At 48.0% G+C, this 19,409-nt stretch overlaps 1 protein-coding gene across 8 annotated transcripts in view; it reads left to right on the top strand.

Moving 5' to 3' along the window:
* KATNIP (katanin interacting protein) overlaps positions 1–19,409 on the top strand; it is a 174,042-nt gene that overhangs the window by 93,813 nt on the left and 60,820 nt on the right. For 7 of the 8 annotated variants that reach the window (XM_045521107.2, XM_045521110.2, XM_045521112.2 and 4 more), the window contains 4 exons: positions 12,787–12,959; positions 13,969–14,028; positions 15,458–15,564; positions 17,466–17,655. In XM_045521107.2, the coding sequence (XP_045377063.2) occupies positions 12,787–12,959; positions 13,969–14,028; positions 15,458–15,564; positions 17,466–17,655 (530 nt within the window). The remainder of the gene's footprint in view (positions 1–12,786; positions 12,960–13,968; positions 14,029–15,457; positions 15,565–17,465; positions 17,656–19,409) is intronic. The other variant, XM_074346160.1, reaches the window with a different exon arrangement.

Raw genomic sequence — 19,409 nt, 5'->3', positions numbered from 1 at the left:
CCTCTGCGGTCACGGGTTGCCGACTGTTCCTGGGGTGTTGACCGTCTAGCACTCTGGTTCTGGGTACCAGTGGAGCCCTGACACAGAGCTGCAGGTGGAGGTCTGGCTGGGGACTGTGGGCAGGGTAGCGCGCAGGCATTCTCTGATTAACCCTTATCAACCCCAAACCCAACAGGGAGAAAAGACTGTACTAATACAACACAAGGCATTTTATTTTTTTATTTTTTTAAATTTTTCTAACACCTTTATTGTGGTTTGGTTCCTGTACAGTAAACTACACATATTTCAGATGTACAATTTGACGAATTTTGTTAGTTGTTTACAAGACAAGGCATTTTAGACAGCAAGTGATAAAGAGAGTGGATTGAAGGGAGAGTGTAACTGAAAGTCCGAAAGTGGTGTGATCTTTGGGCACAGCCGGATCCCGGTGATTAAAGTCTATCAGCAGTCTGCCTCTCTCCACCTCTTGGCTCCACTTTCTCCTTTGTGCCCTTCATTCTCAGATAAGCTCTTAGGGCTGCTGAGACAGCCACCAGCAGCTCTGGGCTGCCAGCCCACCTGCCTAGCAACTCTGGCAGGAAGCATGGTGGACTACCGCCTGACTGCCTGGTACAAATTCTGCCCTTCCACCCTCTAGCTCCGTGACCTTAGGCAGGTTGCTTAACCTCTCTGAGCCTATCCTCCCATCTGCCCAATAGGGAAAGGAATAATATTCACCTCCAGGGGTCTCTGTAAGGATTAAAGGGCTGGATGGATAGGCTGCTTAGAGGAGCACCCAGCTCAGAGCGAATTCTTGGTCAGGATCAGCTGGAACTGGTCCCACAACTGCCAGCAAAGCCTTGGAGCTGCTCCCCATTGCCTGGCACTGGGAGACACTGGTGCTATCATCAGAGGCAGAGAGAGTGGGTGCCAGGCAGCACACTCGAGGAATTCCCTTATGGATGCTGTTACCCCCATCTCCCATTTCACAGATGAGGAAACCGAGGCTGAGAACATGGAAGTTACTTGCTGAAAGTAACAGACAGGACAGCAAAGCCAGGGTTCACTCCCAGGCTCTCAGGCCTGTGCTCTGCCAGGTTGCTTCTCTGGGGCTGGCCGGCCACAGAGGTGGCTTTGTAGGCACCTGGGTATAGGTCCTGACAAGCTTGATTGTGACTCAGACAGTGTTAGGGCTGTTGGTTTTTCTGTCCAGTACGTGGAGCCCTCAGTCAGGAAATCGAGGCAGCCATCAGGGGGCCAGCAGTGAGCATCCTGGGGAGGTGCCCTGTGTATTAAGCACCTACTATGTGCCTGCCCCAGTCCAGGCCCCAGCTGAACCTTTGTTCCTGCTCTCATGGTGTTTATTTTCATGGGCAGAGACAGATAACAAGCATGAAGATGGGGTGGTGACAACTCAGTGGTGGCAGGGCAGAGTGGTTAGAGGAGGACTTTCCGAGGAAGGGAGACGAGCTGAGACCTGAATGTCAAGGACTAACTCTCAGTAGAGGAGAAAGCCTGTGCAAAGTCCCTGAGGTAAGAAAGAGCTTCTCAGTTGGCTCAAGAATTAGGAAGAAGGCTGGAGCCTAGGGAGTGAGGGGAGAGCAACAGAGATCCCAGAGCCAGGATCTGTATCTGGACAAGCCACACAGTGCTAAGTCCCCTGCAGGAGGGCTGAGGCCTCTGACTTACGTCCTGCCTCATCAGAGAATGACCCCGGCACTGCAGCCAAACAGAGCCTGCAGTCAGGGGAACTGTCCCCATCCCACTGCCACGAAAAGTCAGAATCCAGTGGGCAGAGTTAGGACCAAACTGATTCCTGGAGGCTTTTGGGCAACAGCCAGAGCCTAGAAAAAGGCCTGTGTGGGGCCCAATCCAGTCTGCACTGCTGGTTTTCGCCCCATGTGACAAATTAAAAATGTCTTTTCAGACAATTCTTCCAAAACAAGTTGTTAAAAGAAATGAAACACAGTAGTGTGCCACTGTGCAGGAACCTTCCAGAGCCTCTGGTACAGCAGGAGCAGCGTGATGGTCAAACATCCTTCCAAGTTGCCCTTCTGGGCTCATTGGGACCTGCCTCTTTCATGTACCAGCCACAGTGGCTAGATATTTCCGTATCTGGGTAATAAAATGAAGAGCCGGCACTAACCAAGCCCTGAATGAGTTCCCATGCTGTGTTTTGTACCACACTTGTAATCTTGCCTTTAATCATCCAGGCAACCCTGTGTAGTAGGTACTGCTATTATCAACACCATTGTAAAGAGGAAACCAAGGCACAGAGAGGTTAAGGAATCTGTCCAAGGTCATACAGCCAGTAAGCAGTAAAGCCAAGTGTTCAAAAACCTGGCCACAGGGTATCTGTTCTTAATCACTCCACTGCATGTCCCCTCACGTGTCAACTAAACTGCTATTTGCTTGCGACAAACCCACATCAGCCTAGTCCCAAGCAGTGACATACCTAAAAACTACAGGTTTCAGTCACTTGTTCTGTTTTTTTCTAATGTTCTTTAATACAAATATATGACTGTTAATATTTTAAAAGTTAAATCATGTAGCAACTAAAATTGTTTGGAATCCTGTATTCGTTTTCTGGGGGCTGCTGTAACAAGTGCCACGATCTGATTGGCTTAAACAATAGGAAGTTATTGTCTCACATTTCGGGAGGCTGGAGAGTCCAAGATTAAGGTGTCAGCAGGGCCATGTTCCTTCTGAAGGCAGTAGTGTTGAACCTGCTCCAGGCTTCTCTCCTAGCTTCTGGTAGTCCCTTGTCTTGTGGCAACGTGCCTCCAACCTTCCCATGGTGCTTTCCTGTGCGCATATCTGTCTCTGTGCCCAAGTTCTCCCTATTTATAAGGACAGTGGTCATATTGGATGGAGGCCCACCCTAATGAGCTCATCTTAACTCGATCATCTGCACATACCCTATTTCCAAATAAAATCACATTCACAGGTACCAGGGCATTAGGACTCCAAGTCAAACCGTCACACACGCCTTCATGTACAGCATTTGGAGAAGAGCTTAATTCACTAACTTATAATCTGCCTTTCTCCAAGAAGTTCTGACATGTTCTAACAAATCATGTGGTACAAGAAGACTTGAACAAATATGTGAGGAAATGAGGGGGAAGAGAAAAGAGTGGGAACAATAAGATGGTGCCGGGGGTGAACAAATGAATGCCGGAGGGGGTACCACTTGTGACTCTGAGCTTCCCAGCCACCACAGCAAAGAAGCATACATTCATATAAACAACGCGTGTCACTGGGTCCATCCGATAAAAATCAGATTACCAGCTGTCCTGGCACTTGGTTCTTAGTTTGTCCCATCGGTCCCCTTAAAGAAGACACTGTTTGAAGTGGTGGAGTCCTCATTTTGAACAGGTTTGGAGCTCAGCCTTTATCTGTTAAATATACGTGGTTCCTACACAAGCCAAATTTGAAGAAAGTTGAAAACCATGGCATTGTCATCACCCTCACACTGAAGTGGGATTACACTGGAGCCACATGTCATACGGGGATGAGGTGCTATAGGTCAAAAAAAGTGCAAGTGGCTAAAGTTACCCTTGGAAATCCCTCAAAATGATGATCAAATGTAGCCTGTGTGGTTCTAGCTAGAAAACCCCCTGTAGACGTATCATCTTTCCTTAAGCCCAAGAGAGTCATTGCTCCCCCAGGGCAGAAACAATCACAGCTTCTTGGCCCAGCTCCGAATGAAGCAGATGGCTTTCTTTAGGGTGTGGGTTGTAGGGAAGATGTGTTTTAAGCACTGGCATGATGCTGAGGTCACTAGAATGTTCATACGGCCAGAGACACAGGACCCTGAGACTTCCTAAGAGGACAGAAGAATCAAACCAGCTCACCCTCTTCCCAGACGAATCTGGACTCCTTAGATGCTTTACTAAGGGGGGAATGTCTTTTGGGGGGACATAGAAAATCAGTCTTTTTATATCTTCCTGATAAATTGAACATTTTATCACCATGTGTCTCTTCTTTGCTCTAAAATAATGCTTTTGCCTTAAAGTCAACCTGCTTTTTTTGGTTAGTGTTTATGTGGTGTATCTTTTTTCATCCTTTAATTTTCAAACTGTCTGCATCCTTGCATTGAGGTTTGTCTCTTGTAAACAGCGTGTAATTGGTTTTTATTTTTATCCTCTAACAATCTATGTGTTTTAATGGGCACATTTAGTCCATTTACATTTAATGTAATTGCTGATATATTTGAGTTTAAATCTGCCATCTTATTGTTTGCTTTTTATTTGTTCCGCCTGTTTTATGTGCCTCTTTTTCTTCTTTCTTGCCCTATTCTGAACTGATTGCTTTGTATTATTCCTCTTTTTTCTTCTCTATTAGCTTGTTAGTTATACATTCTTTTATTATTCTTTTAGTCATTACCAGAGATTGCAACATGCATGCATTCTTGACTTATTTGAGTCTACTTTAAATTAGCAAGTTTACCGTTTCTCATTCAGTGGAGAACTTACAACTCTGTAACTCCATTTACTCCCTTCCCAATTTAAATGCTATTATTGTCATGCATTTTAATTCTCTGTAGATCATAAACCTCATTAGACATTATTATTATTATATTATTATTATTAGAATAGTCAAGAGTAATTTAGATTTGCCTAAATTGTTAACCTTTCTGTGCCCTTCACTCCTGGCTGCTTCTGGGTCACCCTGACTCTCAGACTGTAACCCCGAGTCTGTCAACAGCCCTGTTCAGTTTCTCAGCCTTCCAGGAGCTCTTAGAATCAGCAGCACTTTGAGGGGAAACACTTCCCAGGTGCTGGGTTCACCTCTCTGGGTTTCTCTTCTCCTGCCTATAACCCTTCACAGCCCTGTTCACTTTCCATGCCTTCAAACAGATTTCTTTTTTCAAACAGATTTTTACCACACTATTTGGTCCAAGTTTTCTAGCTGTACTCCAAGGAAGGATTGGTCTGGATTAGCTTGTCTGCCATTACCAGATGTGTAACCTATTGCCTGCACTCTTAAAAGAGTTAAATCTCTCCTTGCGCTTTTATCTTTGCCCAAGGTCATAAAATTGACTTTGTGTCAATTAAATGGACATATGATGCAACTCCACGAGAGGGTAATTCCTCTCTGGCACTATAATTTTCCCTGGTGCTAATGAAAGGGCCTTATGTCCTGGATTACTTTGGTCTCTATCAATAAGCCTTCCAGGAAACTTCCAGAGGCCTGTTGTCTTGTTGAGGATGAAAGAACATTAGTCTTTAATGCAGAAAGTTTACTGTCCAAGTTGTCAGAGTGCTCTAGGGAAGTGATATATCTGAATGGCTTTTCCTAGACAAGCTGCCAACCATGGAAATAAAGTAACACCCCTCAGCATGAGTGATTTAGAGGACCGTGACAGCCCTACACTTAGCATTTCTGTCAAGAAAACCTGCAGCAGAAAGACCATTCTGCCGAAGTCCAGTTTCATAACATATTAGTCAGTGTTCATTATTAATAGCAAGTGACAGAAATCCAAATTGGCTGAAGCAACAAAGGAAAACGTATTGCTCACAGACCTGAAAAGTCAAGGACTATAGATTTGGCTTCAGGCATGGTGGGACCCAGGTGCTCAGATGATGCAATCACAAGCAAGCTGTTTCTTCGTCATTTAACTCTACTTTCCTCTAGTCCAGCGGGTCTCAAACTTGAACATGCATCTGAGTTATTTGCAAAGAAAATTCAAACATTGTTGGCCCCCCAGCTGCAGTTTCTAATTCACTGCTTCAGGGTAGAGCCTAAATGTTTTAATTCCTAATAAGTTCCCAGGTGATACTGCTGTTACTGCTCCAGGGACCACACTTTGAGAACCACATCTGTAGTCTCACACATGACCCAGAGATGGTCTCTGGTGGCTCCAAGCTCCCTTATACCGACTTAACAAGCCCAGGGGAAAGAATCTGCTTCTCTCCTAATAGTTCTGGCAGAGTCCAAGCACCAGGTCTCCCCTCAACCGATCTCCAGCCTCTGCAGTCAGGGAGAGGCACCTGTGCTCCTGGGCCCAGGGAGGGCCAGGAGTGGGGTCAGAGCCAGATCCATCCAAACCATGTGGACTGTGAAGCGTGGAGAAGAGGTGGATCCCTGAAGGAAAACCTGGATGCCATGACGGTCAAGGTCGCTGGGAAGGCAAAAGCAGCCACTACTCATTTCATATAAAAATTTTGCTACGAATTCCTCAGAGGCTGAGTGTGAAGCAAAGGACTGTAATATGCAAGAGAAAAGAGTAGAAGTCATTTAGTCAGGGATGGGGAGAAGGGGGCTGACTCCCTTCCTTGAAAATCATTAAAAATCATGTGCATTCCTGGGCTCAGGAAGAGGCAGCAGCAGCAGGCTGAGTGTTAAGGATTACAGACAGCACCTGGCCATGGAGAGGCCCCCAGACAAGCTGTAGAGATGAGAAGAGCACAGGCCTTGACAAGCCAAGTGTATCAGCTATCTCTTGCTGCCTAATAATCCACCCCATGCTGTGGTGGCTTAAAGCAACAATGCTTTTATTATTGCTGTGGGTGGACTGGCTGGTTCCACAGTGAGCTCAAGGGTGCCTGGGTGGGTGGTCTCACACGGCCTCACTCAGTGTCTGGCGGGCCTGTTGTCCTGAGGACCTTGGCTGGGACAACTCATCTCTGTTCCACGTGGTCTCATTGTCCACCGCCTGGTGGTCTCCAGGCAGCAAGAGAGGACACGCCTCAGCGTGTAAGTGCTTTCTTAAGGCTCTGCTTGGTCATGACCGCTAAGGATCTTTTGGCCAAAGAAAATCATTAGGCCAAGCCCCGCCAGAGAAATAGACTCCGTCTACCTCTTGATGGTTGATGCTGCGGCGTCACAGTGCGACATGACACCTTGCAAGCGGGAGGGATCTGTGGACATTTGTCACGGTCTCCTACACCGTGGGAAGCATGTAGCCTGATGAGGCTGAGCCAGGTTGAAGTGTATGAAGGCATAGGAGGACTCACTCAGGTGTTGGCTGCTGGCCCCATGTGCAGCCCCCTTCCCACCTCCTGGGTGGATTTTAGATGCAAGTAAGGGCAGCTCAAGACAAGAGAGGGCTAAGTCAGCTATTTCCCTGGACTTTTCGCCGCACAAGATCATGCAGTTTCCAGGCTGACAGTGATGACCAGGAGCGGGGCGGGCACTGTGGAAACTGGAGGGCTTATGCCCCGTCTGCAGGGGGCGCTGCTCCCCAGCTCATGATTGCTTCCTGGGAATGCCAGCAGAGGGCTGCCAGATCCTATGATTTTTTGAGAAACGCTGGGAATCCCAATTTTCAGGTGGATTTCTGGGGGTTTGTTTTTGTTTTGTTTTGTTTTAATTTAAAGCTTGGCATCTGTCTCCAATTTTAAAAAAAAAATAGTAAAAGTCACACAACACAGTCTGCAGGCTGGCTTGAGCCTGCATGTTGCTGGCCTGTGTTCTCTAAGCTAGACCCTTGTGAGTCTCAGATTTAATGTTTGCCATTTCAGTGGATTCCCGGGTGACCTCAGAGGCCCCTGGCACGTGGGAAGGGGTCGTTTTGCTAAGGCTTTGAATTTGAGCTTCTCGAGTCACAGCTGGCAGGTGGGACAAGCCAGCCGCCTGGCTGGTGAGCCAACCGACAGCCCCGTGTCATCATATCTTCTTTGCGACATGTGCTGTATTCATGGTAAATTTCCTGAATTGATGTGCTCTTTCGTTTTTCTGTAAGAAAGCCAAGGTCTGGTGAAACAAAGAGAAAGTGAAGTTAACAGAAGAGGGGTGGTTTTCCACCAGAAAAGAACAGTTTGGGATACATTAAAATGTACCATTTGGCTTTTACTGGTGGCACCGATTCATTGTGTGAATAAATCCACAGTTCTCCAGATCTGTGATAAGAGTAAATCCACCCTCACGTGGTGCTCAGGCTGGTGCAGAAACGGCTCACCCAAGCGAGCCTGGAGAACTTCAAAAAGAGTTAAAAGGCGGCAACCTCGCGTGCCGTGGAGGAAACACACAGAAAATACAGCCAGGTGGCAGAGATGTGATTCAAGAGGACACAGGCACCATGTTCAGGCGTTTCTGGGAAACCATGGGTGGGGACATCTCAGGCAGTAGGGCTGCGGTGCTGGCCTTCACTCGGAGAAAGGCTGATTTAATTTTTCAAAGCAACGTTTTAGCATAATCTGACTCAAAGGGCACAAGCAGGACCCTGTGATCATGTTGATTTGTGACTATTCCCTCCCCAATAAAAGATGCTTGGGGCAGAAGGGTCTGTGCAGGCAGAACTGGCCCCCAATGGAAGAAAATGCTTCCTGGTTGTCCTTTTCCAAAAAGAGATGAGCGTAGGGTTGTAGCAGCCAAGGACAGAGAGTTTCTTGGGTGCGCTGTTCCGTCCCAGCCCCAGCCCACTGAGGTGTGAGAGGAAAGGTCTCTCGCCCACATGGTGGCAGTAAAAAGGCAGGGGTCACCACGCAGCAGCTCTTTTTTGACTTTGTAAGCGCTCTATGCAGGAAATGCAGAAGGAGCATATGAATCTTAGGTTCTGCGTGTTCTGCGGCTGCCCGAGCCTTGCACCAGTGCTGGGGTTTGTACCCCCAGTGTCAGAGTGCTAGCGCGTGTGTTTAGCTTTACACTAGATCTTAGTCCCTTTATTTATAGGGTCTGCTCTAGGATCTGAAAGGGCATTGAATTTCTCAGTTCTGCTTTATGACAGATGGTGGAGGAAATAATGTATTTTAATGATATGCACAGCTACCAAGACTGACAAGATTCAGGGTTGAAATCATTTTCCATCCATTCATTTGACAAAGATTGCAGTCCTGGGAACCCTAAGTAAACGAGGTGGGCGTGGCCTCCTGAAGCCGCCTGAGGCCTATAGGTCTTACGTGGCCTCGAGGCCCCTTGAGAACCGAGAAGAGACATCTCGGCCCTTGCTGCCCTGCCAAGCTTCACCTCGCTCCCCGAGTCCAGGCCCCCTGCCCTTCCTCACTGTGCCAAGCTCCACCTACCTCAGGGCCTTGGCACCTGCTGCTCCCTTGGCCTGGAACAGCCTCCCCATATGGGTTTTCACAAGGCTCACCGCCTTCAGGTCTCCACTCAGATGTCACCTTCCCTAACCGAGCATCTGAAATAGTGTCCTTCATCTCCTGTCATCTCCAGACTGTACCCTGCTTGGTTTTTCTCCCTAGTCCCTGTCACCCGCCACCGTCCTGTCCTGTGTGCACCTGACTGATCCGCGCCTGTCTCTGCCCTGGACTGTGAGGTCTGTGAGGACACAGTGTGCCTGTTCCAGCCACCTCTGTACCCCCACACCCAGACCAGCATCTCACATCATAGCGCAGTGAGAGTCGCAGTCACGAGCCTGGGTAATTAACACCGTTGCCTGGCAGGAGCCCCTGTGTTTCAGCTACCCTTGGGGTGAAGCTGTGCTGGTACTTCGGGATTCCTCAGTTCCAGCTCCAGGGGAGCTCAAGACCTCCTCTTTCCATCCATGCCCTTTTCCTGTCCGCCCAGCTGCTGCAGGGACCTGAGTGAGGAAGATTTCAGTGGCCTCACCACCCCTTGACCCACTGTGTTGCCATAACAATGAGGATCCCCACCTCCATCAGCTTGTGAAACCAGCTCTTTCAACTCTCACCTTCTCACTTGCAGAGCCAGGCCTCTTAGCTGATGAGAAAAGGAAAAAACAAGGAGAGTTAAAGCAGCCTTGACTGGGGAGAACAGAAACCCCCCGGGGCATGTTGCCGGCAGGGCCTTACTCTCCTGTCCCCAGGAGCAGCGCTGGAGCAGCGGCAAGAGTCCATCACAGTCAGGGAATGACCCACTGCTGTGATCGCCCAGGCTGGGCAGCCATCCGAAGGCACACAAGGGTTCCTCTGGGTGCCCTTGACTTTCCTGGGGGAACAGCTTAGGCTTGCTGTGGCCTGTATTAGACCAGCCCTTGGGTTCTGTTGGCCTCCGCATTTCTTAAAAACTGGAATACTTTATGAACAAATAAAATTCAGGGGGATTTCATATAAATTTCAGGTTCTAGCTTTTCTCTGAACACAAAAATTGGCAGCACTGGGAGCATAACCCTCTCTGACAGGCATTGGCTAGAGCTGGGCAGGGGCTCCGCCCCCTATATTTAGTCTCAGGCACTCAGAGTGCCTGTCCCGGGCTCTGGCCATTCACATTCAAAGCCCCTCTCCTGGATGTCTGGCAGAAATTGGAGTCCCCTCATTTTAGCTTAGCTTTTCCATAAAAACCCACAGCCCCCATCAACCCAGTGCCTGGCTATACTGGACGCCAGCCAGTTGAGCTGCCCTGTGTTTCCCTCCCTCTCTTTCCAAAGGCATTCTTGGTGTTGCTATTTGAACTCTCATTCAGATGCCGATTCTTTGTTTTTATTTTCTTTTTAAATTTTTTTTTTAATTGGAGTTACTGGGGATTGAACCAAGGACCTCGTGTGTGCTAAGCATGCGCTCTACCACTGAGCTATCCACCACCTGCCTGATGCCAGTTCTAACAGAACGTAGCAGGAGGGTAAAGGGCTCCAACTGAATATCTAACAATCAACAGTGACTGTTCACTGAGGTCATGAGGACAGGAGGTTGTTGGTTTTCAACAAGCCTTTGCACCAGACCAGATATATGTATTACCCTCAAGAGGGCATACCTGTCAATTCACAGCTAGTTTGTTATAGGCCAATGTTATTGTCAATCTTTGACACTATTGTTAAAGGATGCAATCCAGTTGCCTATGTCGAATTCACACCTCCAGTCCAGACCTCCCTCCCAAACGCCCCACTTGTTTGTATATGTGCCAACTTGACAGCTCCACCCTGATGCCAAATTCACATCTCTTGGATCCGAGCTGCCTCCGTTCTTCACTTCCAAACCTGCTCCTAACAGCCCTCCCAGCTCAACTGAAAGCACCCCTGTCATCTGCTTCCTCAGGCCAAAACCCTGGAGTCACCCTGGACCCCTCTCTTTCCATACCAGCCACATCTACTCTGTCGGGAAATCCTGTTGGCTCTGTCTGCAACATACGTGTGGAATCTGACCACAACCCATCTCCCTCCTCCCCTGCCCCACACCTCTCACCTCGGTAACTGCAGGAGCCCCTGATTGGCCTCTCTGCTTCCCCCCTCACCTCCCTTCATTCCCTTCTCCACTCAGCACCTAAGCCTCAAGTCGTCCCCTGCTCTAAAGCCTTCAGTGGCTCCCTATTTCACTCAGAGTAATGGCATTACAGTGTCCTCCAAGGCCCTGCATGGCCCTCCCCACCCCCTCTCAGACCTCTTCTTAGCCTAACCCCCATCAGCCCCAGCCCAAGGCCCCTTGTGGCTCCTGGAACACACCACAGGCCTCTCACCTTGTGCTGGTGCCTGGACCATACTTCCCCGCCGCCCCGCTTTCCCCATCTCTGTTACTCAGCTCTGCTTTTCTTGTTTTTCCATATTAGTTTATGCCATCTAACACCCTATACTACGTTGTATTTCTCTGGCTGTTGCCACAAGGTTGGGACTCTTGATTTGTCTGCTCACTACTATGTCCCCAGTGCTGAGAACAGCGCCTGGCGGAGCGGCACTCACTAAATGTTTGCTGAAGGGATGAAATTTAGTAGGTAGAAGCCTCTTTACACATCCCAATAGAGCCATTTTGGGCAGTTCTATTTTTAAATGGAGTTTTTGTTTTTGTTTTTGTTTTTGTTTTTAACAGAGAAAGAATCCAAACATAAGTAATTCAGAGAATGTTATTGTCGCCCCTACATTTATTACTTGGCTTTGGCAGTTGTCAGTTGATGACCGATTTCATCTGCAACCCCACCCACTCCCCAGTGATTATGAAGCAAGTTCAAGTCATTGTGTTTATCTGTAGATATTTTAGACTGCTTTTTCTTTTATAGCTGCATAGTATTCCATTGGGTGGGCATCCCATAACTTATTTGTATTCAATGAGCCTTACTGGGTACTTTTTCATGTCACTTTCTACTTTATAAAATCAATTTTCCATTCATTAGAACTTCCAGAATCAACTACAGCTTTGCAATGCTTTTTTTTTTTCTTTTTTCAGAAATTGAGTAATTTCTTGGTGATTCTCATTACCCATGCAAAATCACAACAAAATAAAGCAAAAAGCATCCTTCTCCACAATATTCGGTATTATTCCCTTTAGGTACTTCGTTCTAGGGCTAATTTTTTACCTTTTTATTTCAATTTCAGACTTAAAGGCAAGTTGCAAGGATAGCACAAATGATACTCCCTTATGCCCTTCACCCAGGCTCACCAGTTGTTAACATTTTGTCCCAACTGCTTTATATTTGCTCTGTGTGTGTATTTCTAAGTCATTTGAGATTAAGTTGTAGACGTCATCCCACTTTACCCTGAACTCTAAAGCACACACTTAGCATGTACAAGGTACTGGGTTCAATCTCCTGCACCTCCATTAAAATAAAAAAACCTAATTAAGCCCCCCAAAAATAATTTTTAAAAGAACGAGGACATTCATTGTACATTAACACAGTGCACTTATGTATGAAATTCAGGATGTTTGACATTAATACAGTGCTGTTATCCAAGCTGTAGACTCTATTCAGATTTCTCCACTTGCTACAATAATGTTCTTTACAGTGTTGTTTTCCCAGCCCATATCCGGTCCAGAATCGCCATTGTTGTTCAGGAGCCATGTCTGCCCCATCTTTAATCTGAGCAATTCTCTGGGCTCTCTGTGTCTTTCTTGACCTTGACGTTTTTGGAGAGTACAGGCCAGTTGTTTTACAGAATGTTTCCCAATTTGAGTCTAATAGATTTTGAGCTGAGCTCCAAGAATGCAGTCTAAAGGAGCACCTCCTGTTTTCTGCCCCCAGGACCTGGAAGCCGCCGAGACAGACCCCTGTCAGCAACCCGAAAACCTGTGCACGAGGCTGAGGACCTAGAGGAAGATGCCTCAGCTGTGCTCAGAGCCATCCAGGTGGAGAACGAGGCCCTGCAGAGGGCAATCTTCAGCAGAAAGACCGAGGCCCCCACCAGCCCACGGCAGGTGCGTTCTCGGGCAGAGGGAAAGGATGGAGGAGGACTCGGGCTGCTCGGGAACCAGGCGGTATCTAAGTGGTGCTTGCAAAGAGTACGGGGTGAGGAGAGAGAGGAGAGAGAGGAGAGAGAGACGTGGAAGCCTCCCTGACCTCAGACCAAGCAGCTCATTCCCTGCTCGATGCACAGCTGCTCACTGACCTATCAGAGTTCCCATTTCCCCCACTCCTTTCCATCTTTTGTTCCCTGAGTCTAAGTTGGATGCTAATATGCCTCCAATCCTTGCTGATTTCCCCGCAAACCCTGAATACCTTAGACTTGAGTTGCAGGCTGGTAGATCAGAGAAAGAACAGCACAAACAGCCAGCACTGGCTCCTTTGGAAAGAACTTCCCAGAGCATGAGCCCTTCCAGCCTCCACAGTCCCCACCACTCCCTAATGTCCTGCCCCGGCCTCGCTTCCCCTGCTCAGGAAACCCCTCTGGCCCTGCAGGTGTCTGAGTTGGTGCCCACTGCCCTCAGCTTTGAGCAACAAACAGGTGGATGGATGGTGGGCAGAGTGGGGGCCCTTGGGGAGCTGGAGACCTTGGACATCTGTCAGTGTCCACGTACTTTCTCAGGAGCACGTTCCCGGCTCACCTGTTGAAACCCATTTCCCTGCACTTGTCCCACTTGGTGCTCACAGTAGCCCTGAAACAGGCAGGGCTGGTTTCATCACCCCGCTTTCTAGATGTGGCTGATGGTACCCAGAGAATCAAGGCGGCTTTCCCACGGCATGTCTTTGGAAGTGGCTGAAGTCTGTCTGCCTGCAAGCCTAGGACCCCATCCGCACCCCCGGTCACCCCCAGGCTCAGTTGTGGGCTCTTCTTTAGGGTCTTCTGTTGGGTGTTTCCCTGGAGCTCTGCTCTTTGCCCCTGACCTTTGTGTCTATGACTTCCAGACGGTATGCACCTCCGTCAATGAAGAGTGTGCAATGAGTGGCTTTATTCTGACCTCAGATCATGTGATTCTATCATTCCAGGACACAGAAGGACCACTAGCAAAATCTTGGGCCAGCCTGCTGAAGGAGGAGACCCCTGAGGTCAGTGGAGGCTTGAGAGGACAGCCCCCGGCTGTCTCCAGAGGGCTTCCCCACACGGTCCTAGCAGGTCCTCCCCGTGCCCCCTGAGCACACTGTCATTCTGCCCACCTCACAGAGCAGGAGACCCAGGCTGGAGCAGGTCACCCAAGGGTAGGGGTGGAAGCCAGAACTCACCCAGGCCTGCCAACTCCAATTCCGCATTACAGTTCTATCTCTTATCTACAAGATTACACAAAAACAGATCTTAGTATCCTAAATACATAAATTTATATCTCTATCTACCTAGGTCAATTAGGCCTCTCTCAGCAAAGACAGCCCCGTAAAATATGGACGTGACTTAATTAAACCCCCGGGACTGTCTTTGTTAGACTGCACACAAGTCTGTGTTGTGTGCTCAGAATACAGAGGGGCCAAGTCAGACCAGGTTACCCCTGGCCCCAGGGAGCTCGCAGACAACATACAGGGAAAGCTGTGCATCAACTAAGTGGCTTTAGAGGGAGATGGCAATAAAAGGTGCTAATGGGCGAGAGAGTGATGGGGAGGTGGATGGTGGCTACTCCCCACAGGGTGGTCCAAGGAGGCCCCTCGGAGGGCATCCCATTTGAACGGAACCCTTCTATTTAAAAAGGAGCAAGGCGGCAACAGGGAACAGCATTCCAGGTGGAAGGAACAGGGGGAACAGGGGGAAAGTGTTGAAATGGGAATGAGCCTGGCCTGCACCAGGAGACACATGGAGGAGAAAGTTGAGGCGGACGGGGTAGAGAGTGGGAAACTGGAGAGAACGCCCATGGGATAGAATGGGGGGCAGCACAGCATCCCAGAGCACTGCAGTGGTCTGCTTTTCTTATTCCTCCTACTTTTTCTGCTAATTCCTGGTCATCTTAAACTGTCACCAGCCAGTATCTCTGACAAGTTTGCCACACTGCCCACTCTGTGGTCCAGGATTCCTAGATGACCTGACCCCTGACTCACAGAGCTTCCAATGACTGAAATTATTTGCAGAGAGAATAGAGCACATTTCTCGTTTAGGTGATCAATGAAAAAGAAGGGGGAAAGTCTTGGAGGATTAAAAATAAAAGAGTCTAATGTTTCTGGAATTCTCAACGGAGCCCGCTCCTTTGTAGCAAACAGAACAGAGGTTCACTGGAGATGGGGAAAGGCTTTGATGAGAGAAGATTTTTTCAATAGCTCGTTGAAGCAGACTGTTTCCTGGGACCCCCCAGATCGTAGGAAACTGAGATCCCATCCTTGGGACAGGATTCTAGAACTCATCAGCCCAGACAGACACTGTCACTCTCACTCCTGTTCCCAGTTTCCCACAACGGGACCGATGGCCTGCGAAGTGTACCTTTGACCATAGCGCTGCTGTGACTTGGGCCAGGAGTGTCCCCCGGACATCTGTTTAATTAGTGTTTCCATCCTCCCTTAGCTGCCTCCCATCTCTGCAGCAATGAGCACGCAGGAGCTGTCCCAGGCAGCAGGGGGCGCCAGAGCCGTCAGTGAAGCCATCGACAGAATTGGCCTTTTGGGCAGCAGGTACTTATCAAGACAGCTTCAAAACAAAAACAAGCAACCCGTAGTCGTGCAGCCATGAGGATCTTATTAACTGGGGTTTTTCTTTGCACTTCCTGTGTTATTCTGGAGCATTTAAAACTACTCCGTTAGACTGCATCCCCTCTCCCTCTCCCTCCAGCCTGAGAGCCTAAAATGGACTTGATTTCTTTCAGACAAATGTCTCTTTGCTTGTTCAGTTCAGTTCAGCCTGTGTACAGCTTCAGTCTCCTCAAAGGTTTCCACTGAAGCAGCCCACGTGGCAGACAGTGACCCAAAGGAGTGTCCTTTGAACCTTCTTTTCTCTACTCAAAATTTCCAAATGCAGCATTCTGTTCCGTTAACACGTAGCATCAGTGATTGGCACTGTCAAGTTTATTATCAAAATAAAGGCTTTCCTTAAAATAATAATAATAATAAAGCCTTTCTTCTGGTCATCAGGCAAAAGATCTTCAGATAAATGGAACTAGAGATTATCATACTACGTGAAGTAAATCAGAGAAAGGTAAATATCATATGATACCACGTGTATGTGGAATCTAAAAAAAAATGATACAAAGGAACTTATTTACAAAACAGAAAGAGACTCAGAAAACAAACTTATGGTTACCAAAGGAAAAAGGCAGGTAGGGATAAATTAGGAGTTTGGGATTAGCAGATACAAAATAGATAAACAAGGTCCTACTTGTAGCACAGGGAACTGTATTCAATATCTTGTTATAACCTATAATGAAAAAGAATACAAACAAGAATATCTATATATGTAGAACTGAATCACTATGCTGTACACCAGAAACTAACACAACGCTGTAAATCAACTAAATTTCAATAAGCTAGAAAGATGCACCAGGCCGAGCTGATAGTTTCAAGCTTGCGTTCATACACAGCCACTCTCCCCGGGCCACCGTGTGGAGCTGGGCGCATGGCATTCTGTGCAGTGCCTGTGCCTGGTTGAGGGGCAAGAGCAGCTGAAGTCCAGCCTGCACAGCGATCTCTAAGCCGAGGCCCTGCCCTGAGACTGCATCGGCCCCAAAAGGGGTGGGGGCTTTTTCTCTGCACGAAGGAGGAGTTTCCAGGCCAGGCTGTGTACTGCCCAGGTCTGTGTCCACCCAGAGGGAGTTTGCTTTTTATAATTTGTAGAAAAACTCTGAATAGGCTGAAGGCACTGCTAGCCATCCCTCCAGGAGTCTGCAGAGCCCAGATTGGAAACCATGCTATGTACCATTGTGGCCATAAATAAGAACTTGAGGTTCCCTCTGCGGGTGAAAGGTCTGGGCCGTGAGGACACTTTACATCAGATACGGTCCTATTTATAAGCAGCACACACATCACCAGATGCTTCTTTCTTCATCATCAGGATTCTTTGTGTTTCAGGGTCTTGGGGGTACTCAGCCTTAAACAGCCCAAGTGGGGTGCGTTTGCAGACAACCCTCTGCTGGGTTTGGGCTGCCTGTGTCCTCAGAAACAAGAGGTGCAAAGCAAGTCTCCAGTCGAGGAGTTCACAAACTTTTTCAGTAAAGGATCAGAGAGCAAATACTAAAGTATTTTCACTTTTTGTCTGTTTGTCTGAACAACCCTTTAACAGTGTAAAAAGCATTCTCAGCTTGCAGGCCACTCAGAAACAGGCTACGGGCTGCATTTGACCTGCTGGCTGGACTGTGTGTGTGGACCCCTGCACTAGACTCTCACCAGTTATCAGTCAGCTGGAGGTTAAGGAGATCAGCTGGCAGCTGGCCCCAAGCAGTTTATCTTGCTTGCCCTTCTTTCCTCGCTCATTGTACAGTTATTTATAAAGGGAGAAAACCAGCCCAGGTGCGGGTGCGCCTTCGGAGTGTTTCAGGGATAGAAGTACTTTCTTCTCAAATTGTTTCTTCTCTCTGAAACAGAAAAGTAATCGCGGTCCCCTTGATGGGAGTGTTCCGGTTGTGTATCATTTGTTACGATCGGTTTGCTAAAACAAAATCACATTTCAGACAACAGCAGAAGCTTCTGAAAGTCCTCCAGGCCGTCGAAAGCGACTCTGCCCGTCTCAGCCAGGTTGTTTCACCCACTGAGGAGCAAGCACAGGACCCAGAGGTGAGAACCCTGACTTTGGGGCATTTCCAAAGGCACTGGTGTCTCTCCTGCAAGCTGAGAAGGGCCCCTCGGTACAACCATTTCCGTTAGAACTCAACTAATGGCAGTAAACTTAGCATCTTTCTGCCCAAGCCTCCACCCGCCTCCTCCCCAGCACACATTCATGTCATGGAGCACGAAGTTTCAGCAGACAGAAGCCTGTCCACACCAGCGGAAATATAAATAGCATGTGAGCCTATAGAAAAATAGCCAACGTCACTGACAAGCAAGAAATACAAATTAGAGCAACCTTAACATCCCGTTTGAAATCTGAGTTAACAAATTATTTTTGATGATAACCTCCAATCCTGGCAACGTTATAGTAAAACTGGCAGTCTTACCCTGCTGGCAGCAATATAAATGAGTGGAAGGACAGCTTTTGAAAAGCAGAAAGGCTGGTTTTAGGAAGAGTCTTCGAAATACTTGTCCTCCAGCTCAACAACCCCACTTCCTTACCCTAAAGAAATCGCTCAGCAGAAATAAAAATCTAGGTGCACAAAAATGTGTGTGGCAGAATTATTGAAAGTAGGAAAAAGTGAGAGGGAAAAAACCAGAAATAACATAAATGTCTCGCAATAGTGGAGTTAATCAGGAGGGTATGATATATCAGCACGATGCAGTCGGGTAAAAGGATGGAAATTTTCATTATGGAGATTATGCAGATGGAAAATGTTAAGGGTGTAAAGTTATCTGCAAAAGGTGATGTTAATCTTCATGCAGTTGGATCAGATGGCAGCGACTGGGCGAAGATGTGGCTGTGTGAGCGTGTTGGTGGAGCTGAGACGTAAATGGTGAAAGGACAGGGGGCATCCAGGTGGCAGGATAACCGGTGATGCTTCTCTCCCTTTTGCCAAAAGTGTGTGCGTCCAGCACATCCTCTCACCCCTCCCTTTACCCAAGCCTTTCTTATAACTCTCTGGTACCATGGTCACCCATCTTGTGATTGGCCAATGGAGACTTAACAGGAAGTCCTTCCAAAGCCACACATGAAGCTCATATGACAGCAGAAAGCACCCTGCTCCAGCCCAGACTGGAGTTCTGGCTTTTGAGTCTGGCACCATCATTTAGAGGTCGTGTGACCTTAGACAAGCCTCTTAAGCTGTCTGGTCCTGGGATTGTGTGGCTGTCAAACTGGGTAAATAATCCACCGCTCACGGGCCACTGTCAGGCTGGAATAGAAAAAGTCTGTGAGGGTGGGTGGCTCAGTGCCTGGCACGAGGCAAGGAGGAACCAGGAAATATCAGTTGAAAGATTGCCATCTACAAAAAATCTAGGGAAAGCAAAGCTTTGTTCCTTCCTGTATGGAATAGTTGCTTTCTTAGCTCCGAAGGTCCTAAGTGTGGTGAAGCCTCGGCCATATTAAAAAGAGCCTGAATTGATCAAGTCTCCTTATCATACAGGAGACAGAAAACCCAAGGCAAACTGACTTACGCTACAAAGAGAATAAGAATGACACATTTCTTTGTAATGAATGCCACATCTGGGATCAGGTGGGGCTTGATTCAGCAGCTGACAGTGGCTCCAGTGTCAGCTGCACCCTTGAGCCCCATCCCCACCTCAGTGCCCAGTCCCAGCTCTGCTCTCTCCCTGTGATCCTGCAATAGCTTGAGTGACTTCCACCTCTCGCCCTCATCCCTGCAGACCCCACAGCCAGGAGACAAGAGCAGCTTCTCCACATGTAGATCCGAAATTGGGTCACATGCCCACCACTGAGC

Source organism: Camelus bactrianus, chromosome 18 (assembly GCF_048773025.1).
Source record: "Camelus bactrianus isolate YW-2024 breed Bactrian camel chromosome 18, ASM4877302v1, whole genome shotgun sequence".
NCBI classification, from domain to species: Eukaryota; Metazoa; Chordata; class Mammalia; order Artiodactyla; family Camelidae; genus Camelus; species Camelus bactrianus.
Note: the sequence above shows the minus strand (reverse complement) of the source record. Positions and strands in the feature narration are given on the sequence as shown.